The 14,216-nt window shown below is 36.2% G+C and overlaps 1 protein-coding gene across 2 annotated transcripts in view; it reads left to right on the top strand.

The window, feature by feature from the left end:
* The window catches only part of ephb6 (eph receptor B6), a 59,652-nt gene that overhangs the window by 27,346 nt on the left and 18,090 nt on the right, over window positions 1-14,216 (top strand). For both annotated transcript variants that reach the window (XM_046846863.1, XM_046846864.1), the window contains exons 3-5: window positions 1,349-1,621; window positions 4,935-5,098; window positions 5,460-5,755. In XM_046846863.1, coding sequence (XP_046702819.1) covers window positions 1,349-1,621; window positions 4,935-5,098; window positions 5,460-5,755 — 733 coding nt within the window. The remainder of the gene's footprint in view (window positions 1-1,348; window positions 1,622-4,934; window positions 5,099-5,459; window positions 5,756-14,216) is intronic.

Here is a 14,216-nt window from a genome sequence, read left to right as displayed (position 1 = left end):
CTGTATGATCAATAAAGACAGTCATTTAAGTTCGAGTCGCCATTATGAGGGAAAAACCCACAAAACGCCACCTAGAGGGTTAATTGTGTAAAACATGGCGGATTTGTTGTTTGATTTGAGACTTGGCCCAGAAATAAAACAAAAGTTTACTGATTAAAATTATTTTCATTTTTCGGTGGAGTTTATTAATTTATTTTATATCTAAGTAAAGAAGGGACGTCGTGAATAAGTGTATGTTTTGCTGGAGGTTTTAATTTCGCCTCTTTTTATATTTATTTATTTATTTATTTATTTATATTTTTTTAATAAAAATGGTAAAAACAGAAATGCGCGCTGAATTGTTAGCGTGTTAATAACATCTAGTGCTGTTTACAATCATTTTAATTTTGACAGACAAATATATATATATATATATATATATATATATATATATATATATATATATATATATATATATTAATACAAAACGAATTAAAATGTTGTTACCTAATGAATGTATCCAGGCTGAAGATCCACATATAGAACACAATCAGAGAAAAGATGATGATGATCATGAATGTGTCTGTTCTCAGTCATGTTTACATCACTCACTCCCTCTGTCTCATCCACATTAACCCCAAACTTCTTACTGCCTTCTGCCTGCTCATTTTTATCTCCATAAACTAGTGTACATCTGTGCTGAGTGAGAGACAGGACTTTATACACCAGCGGATTGAAAAAGACGCGCAGTGACAGGAAATCGGTTGTTCGGCTGAAATCGGCGCACAGTGAAAAAAATATATATATTTCACCAAATCAGTGGATTAAAACTAAAGTAGCGAGTCTGTTTTGAAAATGTAAGAAGTAAAACGTACAGATATTTGTGTAAAAATGTAATGAGTAAAAGTAAAAAGTTACTAAAAAATAAATAGTGGAGTAAAGTACTGATACCTGAAAAATCTACTTAAGTACAGTAACGAAGTATTTGTACTCCGTTACTTCCCACCTCCGTCATTTATGTAATTTCATACACCATAATTACTTTAAAACGTTTACGAGAATATTTTGTCTTCAACCACTAAGTTTGGTTCCACTAATAATAAACACATTTGCATAAAGCATGACTATTTGTCTATGCACGTGTTGATTAAAGTGTTAAAAACTTGAAAAGTATTAATTCATTAATAGTCATTGTTTCATGGCTCCACCTGCATCACCTAAGACATGTTCATTTTTAACCATAATGTCTGATGATTAAGTAAAAAAAGTCTAAATCCAACAAAATAAGTGATATAGTGCCATTATAGCACTCAACACTTGTCATTTTACTCTCCTTTTTAATCCCCTCTCCTTGTTTTCTTTTTTTCAGTGGGATGAAGTGAGCGTTCTTGATGACAAGGGCAAGCTTATCCGCACCTTCGAGGTGTGCAACGTCAATCAAAACCAGCGTCTCCATGACAACTGGCTGGCCACTCCGTTCCTGTATGGCCATTCGGCTTCTCGGATCTTTGTCACTCTACGCTTTTCTGTGCGTGACTGTGCCAGTCTGCGTTCACCCTCGCCGACCTGCAGGGAAACACTAACTCTCTACTATAGGCAGGCTGACTCTCAGAGAGAAGTGGAGAGAACCTGGAGTGCAGAGGTGAGAGCCACAGGACTACAGAAATCGTATACAAACTAAGATGAATGCTAATTAATGAACAGTACATGGTGTAATTGGGTTTTGCCACAGAAAAGCATCCTTAAAATAAGCATCCCATATATTTTTTGCACAAAACACAAACCGGATTATAAACATCTCTCTTATAAAATAATAGAGTATAATCAAAAATGTGTATTTATATCGCCTATACATATAAAAAAGTCGAGGTTGGCGCATTTGACTGATACGTATGTTGCTGTGTTTAGTTTTTCTCTACCCTTTACAACATTCATCATATTAAAAAGGACATTTGAGAACCACTAGAGAGTCTATTGACAGCACAGTTGTGACACCGACATGGTGTTGGCACTAAACACCTCAGTATTATTGCATCGTTGACAACAGTCCACCAATAAAAATAATGGATGTTCCTGATAAACAAAATACTTCCTACCTTGCATTCTTTTTAGCAGGATTCTGTGGCTAAAACTGGCATTGCTGAGTATTTGAAAACGTGTTGTTTTTGGCATCTTGTTCTACACACCCACATACACTGACTCTCAGCCTGGTGTAGTGTCTTTCTGTGAGTTACAGCCAAGGATAAGAGTGATCTGTGGGGAGAGGGTGTTGTCTGGATAGATTAATTTCCATGCTTTTCTTATTTTTGTATATTTGTATGAACTTCATTTCCCACTACCTGTTAGCTAGGGGAAAGACCAGCTGAGATTGTCCCCCTTTTCTCTCCTCTTATGATTTACTTGTTTGAGAGCATCCAATGGGTGGAGGGAAAATATGTTTTAGATGCATTAAGGCTTCCAGATATTTTCAGGGGAGACTAAAAATTTATCTTTTTAACTCATTGCCATATTTTAATGAAATGCAAGTGACTAAAATATGATGTGTTTGCCAATTGAAGAGATGAGAGACAGCTATGGACAATTTGGACACTCTGAGTTCCCACACTTGTTGGAAATTACCTGACATTAACCAAACACCAGAATCTTCATATTAAATAAACCAATTAACTAAATTCCTGAAATGTCTTTGCTTGGAATGTCATTGTAAGATAATGACTTTGTTATTCCAATGTAAAAAGGAAGCTAAAATGGACAGTTTGTGTCAGTGGGCTAGTGTCTTTTTCCAGGAATTAGAAAAACAAACGCTATGTTTTAGTCATTATATGTGCAAACAGTGATAAAAAGGTATGATTACTCAGGAAGCTATACAACAAGAGTGCATATGATACAGGAAAACACAAAGGCCACAGAGTAAATACAGGTGCAACTCAATACATTAGAATATCATTATAAAGTTGATTAATTTTAGTAATTCAATACAGAAAGTGAAACTCATAATATATAGATTCATCACAAACAGACTGATATATTTCAAGTGCTTATTTCTTTTAATTTTGATCATTTTAATTTTGGCTCACATTTACCAAAAACCCACCAATTCTGAAAAATCCAATTTAAAAATAATTTTTAGTTAATTGTTGGCCTTCTCGATAGTATGTTCTTTTACTGTATATGTACTCAATACTTGGTAGAGGCTCCTTTAGCTTTAATTACTGCCTCAATTCAGCTTGCTATGGAGGTGATCAGTCTGGTATGGAAGCCCAGGTTTCTTTGACAGTGGTCTTCAGCTCATCTGCATTTTTTGGTCTCTTGTTTCTCATTTTCCTCTTGACAATACGCCATAGATTCTCTATGGAGTTCAGGTCTGGTGATTTTGCTGGCCAGTCAAGCACACCAACATCATGGTCATTTAACCAACTTTTGGTGCTTTTGGCAGTGTGGGCAGGTGCCAAATCCTGCTGGAAAATGAAATCAGCATTTTCATAAAGCTGGTCAGCAGAGGGAAGCATGAAGCGCTCCAAAACATCTTGGTAGACGGCTGTGCTGACCTTGGACTTGATAAAACACAGTGGACCAACACCAGCAGATGACATGACTCCCTAAACCACCACTGATTGTGCAAACTTTACACTGGACCTCAAACAACTTGGATTCTGTGCCTCTTATCTCTTCTTCCAGACTCTTGGACCTTGATTTCCAAATGAAATGCAAAATTTTCTTTCCTTTCATCTGAAAAGCCGACTTTGGCCCACTGAGCAACAGTCCAGTCATTTTTGTCCTTTGTCCAGGTAAGACACCTCTGCCGCTGTCTCTGGTTGAGGAGTGGCTTGACACGAGGAATGCGTCAGTTGTAGCTAATGGATACGTCTGTGTGTGGTGGCTCTTAAAACACTGACTCCAACTGCAGTCCACTCTTTGTGACTCTCCCCCAAATTTTACCCAAATTCTTGAGCTCACCTTTTTCTCCCACATTTGTTTCTTCCATTCAACTTGCCATTAATGTGCTTGGATACAGCACTCAGTGAACAGCAGCTTCTTTAGCGATGACCTTTTGTATCGTACCCTTACCTTGGATTTAATCAGCTGATTAGAGTGGGACACCACGAGTCTCCAATATTAAACTTTTTCACAATATTCTAATTTTCTGTGGTACTGAATTTTAGATTTTCATTAGCTTTAAGCCATAATCATCAAAATTTTAAGAAATAAACTGTGTGTGATGAATCTATATAATATACGAGTTTAACTTTTTGTACTGAATTACTAAAATAAATAAACTTTTTAATGATATTATAATTTATTGAGATGCACCTGTATATAAAAACTAAATATGCAGCTTGTGTTTGCTGAACTTCTTAATCCAGTTGTTAACGTTAAATTTGCATTTATTTCTGTGGAATTGTACAGCTCTAAAAAAAAAATTAATACGATTAGAAGTTTTTTCTATTTTTATTTTTTTTGTTTATTCAAAATTTTTATTTTGTATATGAGACCTGTTTCAGTTTTGTTCAAGGACCTGTTCATTATTTTTCTTTATTATTATTAGTATAAAAAAAGTATTTTCAATCCACATTTTAATTTAATGCACAGTATCTATTGTACTGTACCAGAATCTGAAAATCTGTATACGGAGAATCTGGCATTATGAGAAATATCTGGAGAGTGATAGTCTGGGAGTTGTATTCCAAGTTCCCTGCAAAAAATGCTGAATGCTCTCAATTTTTTTAATCACATCCCTTGATACCTTGGATACGCTCTCCAAATATTATGTTTGCATGCATTCTATTCTTGCTCTTGTACTCTCAGGATCAGTTATTGCAATTAACACACTTATGTGAATAAACATTGTGAAGCTCACTGTGTTTCCACCAAACTGCAATTTTAAATTCAGTACCATCATGCACTCTGTGGTATATACTCTAAATAAAACTCAATCCATTTTTCTTTCCCTTTAGCCTTCCAGTGGAGAGACCAGAGAGGGTTGGGTGAAAATAGACACCATCGCAGCAGACAAGAGTTTTAGCCGTGTAGAGCCAAGCCTTCCTCACCAGTACAAACCAGACCGGATGCGGCGCATCAACGTCAAGACCCGCAGCTTTGCCCCCCTCACACGTCACGGGTACTATGGCAATACCCTTTGACCTTTTTCACGGTCACCTTCATATTCCCACACGGTTCGATGGTGATATTTGATGGGTCACTGTTCCAAGATGAAATTAAACTGTGTGGTTCAGCTGGCTGTTAGTGCCTGTGCAGCCAAAGCAATTCCACTGAGTAAATATCAACGCATCCCAGTGCTAATATTTGCAGGAATAAAGTCTGTATGGAAAGAAAACAGACAATGGGAATTAATTAGTCCACATTAGATTGTTTTCTTCCACTATGAATGAGAGCATGCAGTGCACAACTTCTTTCATCCTTTTCTCTACCTCTTTCTCTTTTTCTCTCTCTTACCCTCTCTCTCTTTGTCTGTCTCTTAGATTTGTGCTGGCTATAGTAGACAGTGGAGCATGTGTATCACTCATGGGTGTGTCCATATTTTACCGCCGCTGTCCAGCAACAACTCTGTACCTGGCCTCCTACATGGCCACCCCCTCAGGGGCAGAGCCTACAGCCCTGGTTCCAGTGACCGGGACTTGTGTACCTCATAGCCAATCACAGGGTGGGACAGCACCCCGGATGCACTGTAATGCTGAGGGGGAGTGGATGGTGCCTGTAGGAGGATGCACATGTGATGCAGGATATGAACCAAATCATAACGGCACTGGCTGTCTCGGTGAGTTTAGTAATCCTTTACTGAGTCAATGTTTTAAGGTTGTTATATTATATATGCTTTTTATATTTACCCTCATTTATCTGGCAAATTTATTTGTTTATGTATTTGTTTGTTTGTTTAAAAATTGAACTATCCAGGTATAGGACTGAGAGTTGATGGTATTTAATGCCCTTCAGTAGTGCCTAGTCAGCACCGGTATTCAGAGCTGTACATCATTAGCATAGAACCTTAACCACTGATCCATCAATACCTGTAAGATAGACCAGCCAAAACAGTTCCAAACAGCTGTTTTCATGAACCATATATGATTTGTCATTTCCTTTCCGATAGAATTTGCCCAAAACACACACATTTTGCTTACATTTCAAATTTCCAGGGAAACCGTAATGCACAGAAAGAATTGACAAAAATGCACAGAAAACCTGGGGCCATTTTATGAGGTTAATATTGATGATTCTGCCAGAGATGTACATGTATGTGGGCAGTGCAGTTGTGGCTTCAGTGAAACTAAACTTGTTGAATTGTGTTCATTAGGTTTATTGCTTTATTAATGGCATTTATTCACACTGCATAAGATACCTGATGCAGCGCTCCGTTATACTGTGTTTCTGTATAATATTGATATTAAATATTGACTGAAATCTTTAATGCAGAAATATTATATTATTGGGAATATTTTAAATACAAAAACTACCACAGCTTGATTGAACACCAGTCTCAACTTATACTTTGTGAAAGCACCTTTGCCTTAATTATGGCATCAAGTCTTTGTAAATAAGACTCTAATAACTTTACTTCACACATCTAGACTTTGGAATTTTATCTCAGTCTTCTTTGTGAAAAAATTATTAGGTGATCTGTGAATGATTATTTTTAGGTCTTTCCATAGGGGATTGATGGGATTGAGGGAAAGCTCTGGGAAAGCTATTCCAGGAATTTGATTATCCTTTTCAGAATCCATGTTTTTCATGTTGAAATGTGAAATACCCCTTCACTTTCCGCTTTTTAACAGAGGACAGAAAGTTTTGTGCCAAAATATCTTGGTGTTTGGAGCTATTAATTTTCCCATCTATTTTGACAAATGCTTCAGGCCCAGCTGAAGGGAAGCAGCCCCAAAGCATAATGCTACCTCCACCATGCTTCACGGTTGGTATGGTGTTCCTTGGATGATTCTCTGTTTGCGCCAATATACCATTTAAAATTATGGCCAAAAGGTTCAACATGTGTTTAATCAGACCATGACACATTTTACCCACATGGTTTGGGGTGACTGAATTAATCTTTACATCTTTGCATAATTCAGATGCAAGGAATGATTAGTACCTGCTAGAAATATCTGAAGTTCATTTAGTGCCTTTTGGGTGCTTTTCTGGTAGGTTTTCTCCTCTTCTTCTTCTTCTAATCAGCTTTGGAGGATCATCCTGATCTTTGCAATGTCTCTGTTGTGCAAAATCTTTTACACTTATTGATGATGGGTTTGACGGTGTTCCATGGTGCATTTAGTGCCTTCAATATTCTTTCATATCCCTCTCCTGATATGTGCCTCTGAACAATTAAGTCTTGCTGTTTCTTTGGCAACTCTTTGTGCCTTAGTAGAATGCACCCACAAATACTTTAGCAACAGCTGAATTTTAACTGGTTTTAAATAGAATCACTTTTAAATATTAGGGCGTGTAACGGTACACGTATTTGTACCGACATTTTTCGGTACAGGGCTTTTGGTTTGGTACACATATAACCTGTTCTTTTTTATTGAGGAACATAGTTAAAATCTGAGTTCCCTCAGCAGTGTATTAAGTGGCAGACCGCAAGTTTAGTCTCTGCCACGCACTTTAAATTATTATTAAACTTGAAAACATAAATAACAATGCCAGGGGTAAAAGAAAGAAACTTTGCAATGTCACTGTGGCTACTCCATACCGGAACTAAGATTTGTTTTGTACATGCATGAAAACGCTAGCCACTAGCCACTTCCTCGCTAGCAGCTAATTCTAGCCCTATGGAGTCTTTAGCCTTTTATGTCCATCTTAAGAATTTCTCTTAAAAGGGGAAAATTCTGACAATTCCACATATTAAAGAAGTGAAGGAATGAAGGATGGGAGGAATGAAGTTTGTTAAAGTTTGCAAAAAAAAGTTAGATAATTAAATATTAAATGTAAAACACATACACACACTTACGTACACATCTGTATGACCCAAATTGGGTCTAATAAATGTAAACTATTTAATAAAATTGTTCCATTTATTTAATTTTGTTTAATCAATTTAATTTGTGCCAATTTAATTGATTACTCGATTTAATCACCATAATAAAAAAGTGTATTGCATTCATTTGATTTATTCTATTTTATTTTGATAAAATAATATGAAATATTATTTTATATATTATTTAACCAAGCAGGCCTTTTATTTAAAACTTTAAATAAAATGTAAGCTGTTCAAATGTTGATGATTACAAATGTTATGAATATTAAATTGCTATAATAAAAAACAACAAGCAATTTTATGGTTTGGAATTATTCCCCCTAACCAAATAAAAATTAAGACAATGACTTAAAAACCAAGGTACGTACCAATCCGTGAATTTTGTGTACTGTTACACCCCTATAATATATATATATATATATATATATATATATATATATATATATATATATATATATATATATATATATATATATATATGTGTGTGTGTGTGTGTGTGTGTGTGTGTGTGTGTGTGTGTTGTACATCTTTCTTGTGTCAGTGTGGCTCTGAATCAATAGTCCATGCGCCCTCCTGTCACTGTAATTATAATGTTTGCTTGACAGAAAGAAGATGGTGTGTATGTGCGCACTTGTGTGTGTTTTAATACAGTGGACAGTGTGTGTAGGGGGAGTGAGTAGCACTAATTTGTCAGCGCTTTAGCATTAGCAGTGGTCACAAAGAGACCATCTACATTACTCAATGTTCCTTTATGGTGTATGTATCTGTTTGTGTGTGTGTGTGGGTCAATGTAATGTGTGTGTGTGTTTCAACCTCACTCTTGACCACTGTATAGAAAACTATGCATATAAGTGTGTGGGCAGTTGATGTCAATGTTCTTGTTTGTGCAACTATTTTATTTGACACACTCGAGAGAGATGGAGGGAGGGAGAGAGGGAGAGCTCTTGGGAAGAAATGAAGGAGAACCAGCAACAAGTGCTCTTCCTCTCAGAGTAGGTGGAGCTTAATTTCTGGGGTGATGGCATAAAATCGTAGGAGAACATATCTTAGATAGAGGAGGAAAGAAACGAGAGAGCGAGAGACCAGAGGAAAAGAGCAGGATGTGACATATTTAGGTCACGTTGATGTATTGGCCACTGGACTGTGAACAAGTGACAGAAAGTGAGGGAAAGGGGTCCAAAATATCGTGTGTGGACCAAAGTTAATGGTGCAGATTTTCGCTCTCATAAATCCACGCAAAAATCAGTAAAAGCCATGGGGAAGACTGAGGTTGTGTGTTGCATAAACACTGGGAGATATTTTAAGGTCCAAAAAGTCAACACAGCATTAAATTCACAGCGAGTAAGAAGGTCCTGATTTTCTATCTTGGCAAGCTTTTCCATGTCGAGGGAGCAGGAAACATGTTTGCCTGTCTCGGTCCAAACTTTAGGAGCACTCATCAGCACAGCATCGTCATAAATTCAAAGCTGCATGTTTTCTTGACATTAAATACACACAAATTTTTCTAAATGTCCCATGATTTCTTCATCACATCTCTGCCTCTCTCTTATACATTCTGCTCATTTGGTATGCAAAAAATGTACCCATAAGTGCATTCGCTCCTGGGCAGAAAAAACAACAAATCAATAATCAGGAAGTAACTAAGAATGAAACATATCCTACAGATCTCTTCCTCCTTAATGACTCCTGCTTCCATTTACAAGCTTGTATTCAGGCCCTTGATGAGCTGCATCTGGAATGGCATGAAAAAGAAAAATGGAGGCAAGTGGGGATAAATTAAATGACGGTGCAAATACATAAATGAAAGCATGAGCATGGAGTATAAAGACATAAAAAACCACACTTATAGGATGACCAATATGAGACAAAGAGTGCTGTGAAAAGTGAAACACATTTTGAATTGTGTTCTTGCTTTAGTATTAACATTTATTCTTGCTGTTTGAGATACCTGTCTATGATGCAGCGCTCTGTTTTACGGCGTTTCCTTATAATATTTATGGTTTCTATGGGCATCTGTGACATGAAAATTATGGTATTAAGAGGTGGATTGATTCAGATAGGACACCACTGAAGGCCTAGTTTTGGAATGCATGGCACACTACTGTGTATAAGGAGACTATAGAAGTAAATTTCCCTGCTTCTAGTTTTTTTCCCCAGTTCACTGCAGAAAAAGTAAATGAGGTCAGGCAGAAAAGACTCTCAGGAGTGCATTTGTTTCATTCGTACTCATTTCCTGTCTGGTGATTTGTTGTTATACTAATAAAAGTTTTATATTTTGCCATTATAAGCTTGACCCATTTTTTGCCCAAGACTTATAAATGTTTGTGAATTAAATAATCACGTGTCGGTCAGATAAAAAAAATAATAATAATTGAAAAACAGTCAAAGGTAGACAGGACACACATTTTTATCTTTTTTTCTGCACTGCAGGTACAAATGCCATATACTCTGTAATCTCAGTGAATTATAAAATACAGATTTTCATATTGATTTTTGTTATTTTATATTATACAGGATGTTTTTTTGTTCGGGATCTTTCAGGTGTTTTTTTGACGAAGCAAACAATGAATATAGATAATGAACATAATAATATAATAATCTCATTCATAGAATCTACCTATAAATCAGCAGATGATCTATAATGAATGTTGACTGCTTTTTTGGCTTTTGCCATGAACAGAGAAATTATCAGCTTGTTTCTGGAGTCTGAACTCGAGTTTTCCATCCTTGTTTTGGCTTTAAGTCATGTGGTCTCTATCCAGCTCAGTCTGCTAGATGAAAGAATTTGCTCTCATGGTAGTGAAAATTAAGGAGATAAACGAGGAGCAATGATGTAAAGTGTATAACCTGCTTTAATTACATCAACATGCGTTGAATAGTAATAAAAATCTTTCCTAGCAAAAAATATATATATCAAAGTGTGCTATTATATTCAATTTTACAGTGTTTTATTTGTTTTATACCACAGCATATACACTATATGGACGAAAGTTTGTCAATATCCCTCGGTAAAATATGCGTGTGCTATTTGAACATCCCAGTCTATATTTAGTCCCCATTTTGGAATGTGCTTGTGGAGATTTGTGTTTATTCAGGCACAGGGATGTTAGTATTGTCAAGAGTGATGTATGTGAGGTAAGAGGGTCTGGGGTGGGGAAGGTTGTAGCTCAGTGGTTAAGGCATTGGACTCTGTATCGGATGGTCATAGATTCAAAACCCAGCACGAACAAGCTGCTACTGGATAAGTCGCTCTAGATAAGCTGGTTCTTTGCACAGATGACTGGTAATCCTGGAACATGTTTGTGTCTCTTAGTTCAAGTGAAGGTAAAAAAAAAAAATGTATATCCTGCATAATTGTGTGTTTCCAACTTTGTGGAAATCATATATGAAAATCAGGTGATATTTTTTACATTTATAGTTACTTTTTATTGTTGTGTAATGTTTGTGAAACAAATCATTTAAATGTTATACATATGCTACAGTCAGCAGTTTACCATCCATTCTTTTATTTTCGATTCAAGATTCAAGAAGAGTTTATTGTCATAGAGGTTGTACAGGAAACAATCTGTTAAACCATACAGTTATATCACATGCATGAGGTAAATTTCAGCTTTACCGCTGACTGTTATAAAAGTCCTCTACATGTTCAATTAACATTCTCCTTACAGGAAACTTTTTTTTATAGGTGTCTATTGTTAACCTAATAACTATTTGAGTAATTAAAATGCAAAGAAATAAGGCATTAGATGGACATTAATTTTAAACAGTTTGAATTATTATAAAACAGGTTGAATTACTGCTAAAAGTCCTACTTTTACAAAATACATCATTTCATTCAACAGTACTATAGTACTTAGATCATATAGATTCAAGATTCAATAGTTTATCATCATATGTATACAAAATTCTTACCTCGTTAAACCTCCAGCAGACTGTGACTTAAATTATTAAGAATCAAATTGTACACCTCAACACTGCATTCCCAAAATCAACACAACTGCTTCTTCAGCATACCAGGATAAAACAAAGATCAAACTAAGTGAAAGAACCTTTGGTATCTAATGAACAAATCAAATTATATAATTTAAGATAAAGTAAAATATTTAGAGCGCTGTGATTTGATGTATAAATAAGTCTCAAAATCTTTATTCAACTTCAACAAAAGCTGGTTCTCAAAGTTTTTGGAAATTATTCAAGCTCTTTCTGGATTAAAAATGGGGCCATCAGTGCTAAAAAGTCACTTGCAGGAAGCAGATGTGGGTAGGGGAGTGTCAAGCCTTAATTCCATCTTCAACAGAGGTACAAAATGCAATTGTAGCGGTCACTGTCAATTAAAATATAGTGGAGTAGAGAGTAAAAGTTGATTAAATCTTTTATACTTAGTAAAATTACAAAGCACAAGAGATACATTACAAATTTACAAGAATTACTATAGTTCAAATGCAAGAAATAAAAGTGTGTGAATGTATACAGTGTACAGTGCAAACAAGTTCTGCAGATGTACACTGGGTGTACATTTTTACTTGCATTTGTGAAGGGGTGTATGTGAACGTTATAAATGTTTGTGTTTGTGCAAAGCATCCAATGGTAGGCTGCAGACTATGATGTTAATTGCATTGGGTGTGTCTTTGTGTAGGAAGGATGGGTGTGTAGTTGACACCTATATTGATCATAGTAAATGCCATAGTTTTTGTAACCATTTTAAATAGTCTCACCACGACAGTATAGTCATTATGATTATAATTCCCTTATTACTTATTTACATTTTTGGCACTTATCCTGAGTGACTTACATTCATCTCATGCATGAGCCACTGCAGTATTGGGTTAAGGGCCTTGCCCAGGGGCCCAGGAGTGGCTGAGATTAGAATTCACGAATTCTAGATTCAGAGTCCAATGCTTTTCATAGGATCCCAATCAAACAGGATTAAGTACAAATCGGATGCGTTACTGTTCGTTAGGTGATTAGTTATGGAGTCTCAGCCAAGCTTTAACGTCTTTGCTCTTTGATGTTATGCTATAGCGTTCACAGTTAGCCACGGGGAAAGGATGCATTCTGACACTCAATGCGGAACAATCCTTTCAGTTCCTAATAGTCTCTTAATTCAATGGCACTCATCTATAGCAGCAAACAACAGAGCATAAAGTATAGAAAAATAAGCTTATGTTTTTTGGGCTGTTTTTTTTAGATGTATGGGAGGTGCAGTATGAGAAATAGTGTATGTTGCTGTGTCTGTATGTTTCAGTCAGTATACAGAGCAGCGAGGAAAAATACAAGAGAGAGAGAGAGGAAGAGAGAGAGAGAGAGAGAGAGAGAGAGAGAGAGAGAGAGAGAGAGAGAGAGAGAGAGAGAGAGAAAGGGGGAAAAATTGGGTCAGCAATCTAAATACCAAGCACAATGTCAATGGCAGATTACACACTCCACTGATATATCTCTCTTTCTCCTGTTTGCTGCATTTCTCCTCATTGTCTATTCCATCTATACTAATATAATATATTCGCTCTTTGTTAAAATGTCAACTTTGCCTTTAATTTAATAGTTATATACTAAAGAAAACTAAACTACAACAAACACAGGTACACACAACACTCTATTTTGTCTCTTCGTCTATTCCCTCAAACAGTCTTATTTCCTTTCACTATTCTGTGATGCTGTGAGCAATTTCACCTCAACTCATGCATTCAGTCAGGAGAAGATATCGTGTGTCTCTTTTATAAATTGGTTACATGCATTACCTTTTCTTTTGGGGGAAGAGCTGACAAAAAGTGAACAGATTCTGTGTCCAAGATGTTGCACACACGAGATAAAAGATAATGTTCTTCACATTTTTGTTCCTGCATTTATGATATTACCTGAAAGAAAAAAGTCAGAGAAAGAGTATATGAGGAGCTGCGGTTAGTTAATGGTAGGGAGCTGAGAGATCACTGAAAGCCAGGAAATGTTTTTTTTTTACTATCTTTCTCACAGCTCTGGGGGAAAAAAAATCACATAATGAGGTCCAACAGCATAAAAGATAGAAAACATCTCACCATCCTTTTTTTCTTTATCTGCCTTATTTTTTTGCTCTCTCCTTCATCTCTCAGAACAGTGCTGGGAGCGAATCGGAGATTTGGTAGAAGTGAAAACAAGGAAAAGCTTTTATCTTGCGGAGAATTGCAACACTTTCTGATTTTCTTTCTCTCTCTCTCTCTCTCTCTCTCTCTCTCTCTCTCTCTCTCTCTCTCTCTCTCATGCTCTCACGTGTCCCACTCAGACA

Source organism: Silurus meridionalis, chromosome 4 (genome assembly GCF_014805685.1).
Source record: "Silurus meridionalis isolate SWU-2019-XX chromosome 4, ASM1480568v1, whole genome shotgun sequence".
Lineage (NCBI taxonomy): Eukaryota > Metazoa > Chordata > Actinopteri > Siluriformes > Siluridae > Silurus > Silurus meridionalis.
Note: the sequence above shows the minus strand (reverse complement) of the source record. Positions and strands in the feature narration are given on the sequence as shown.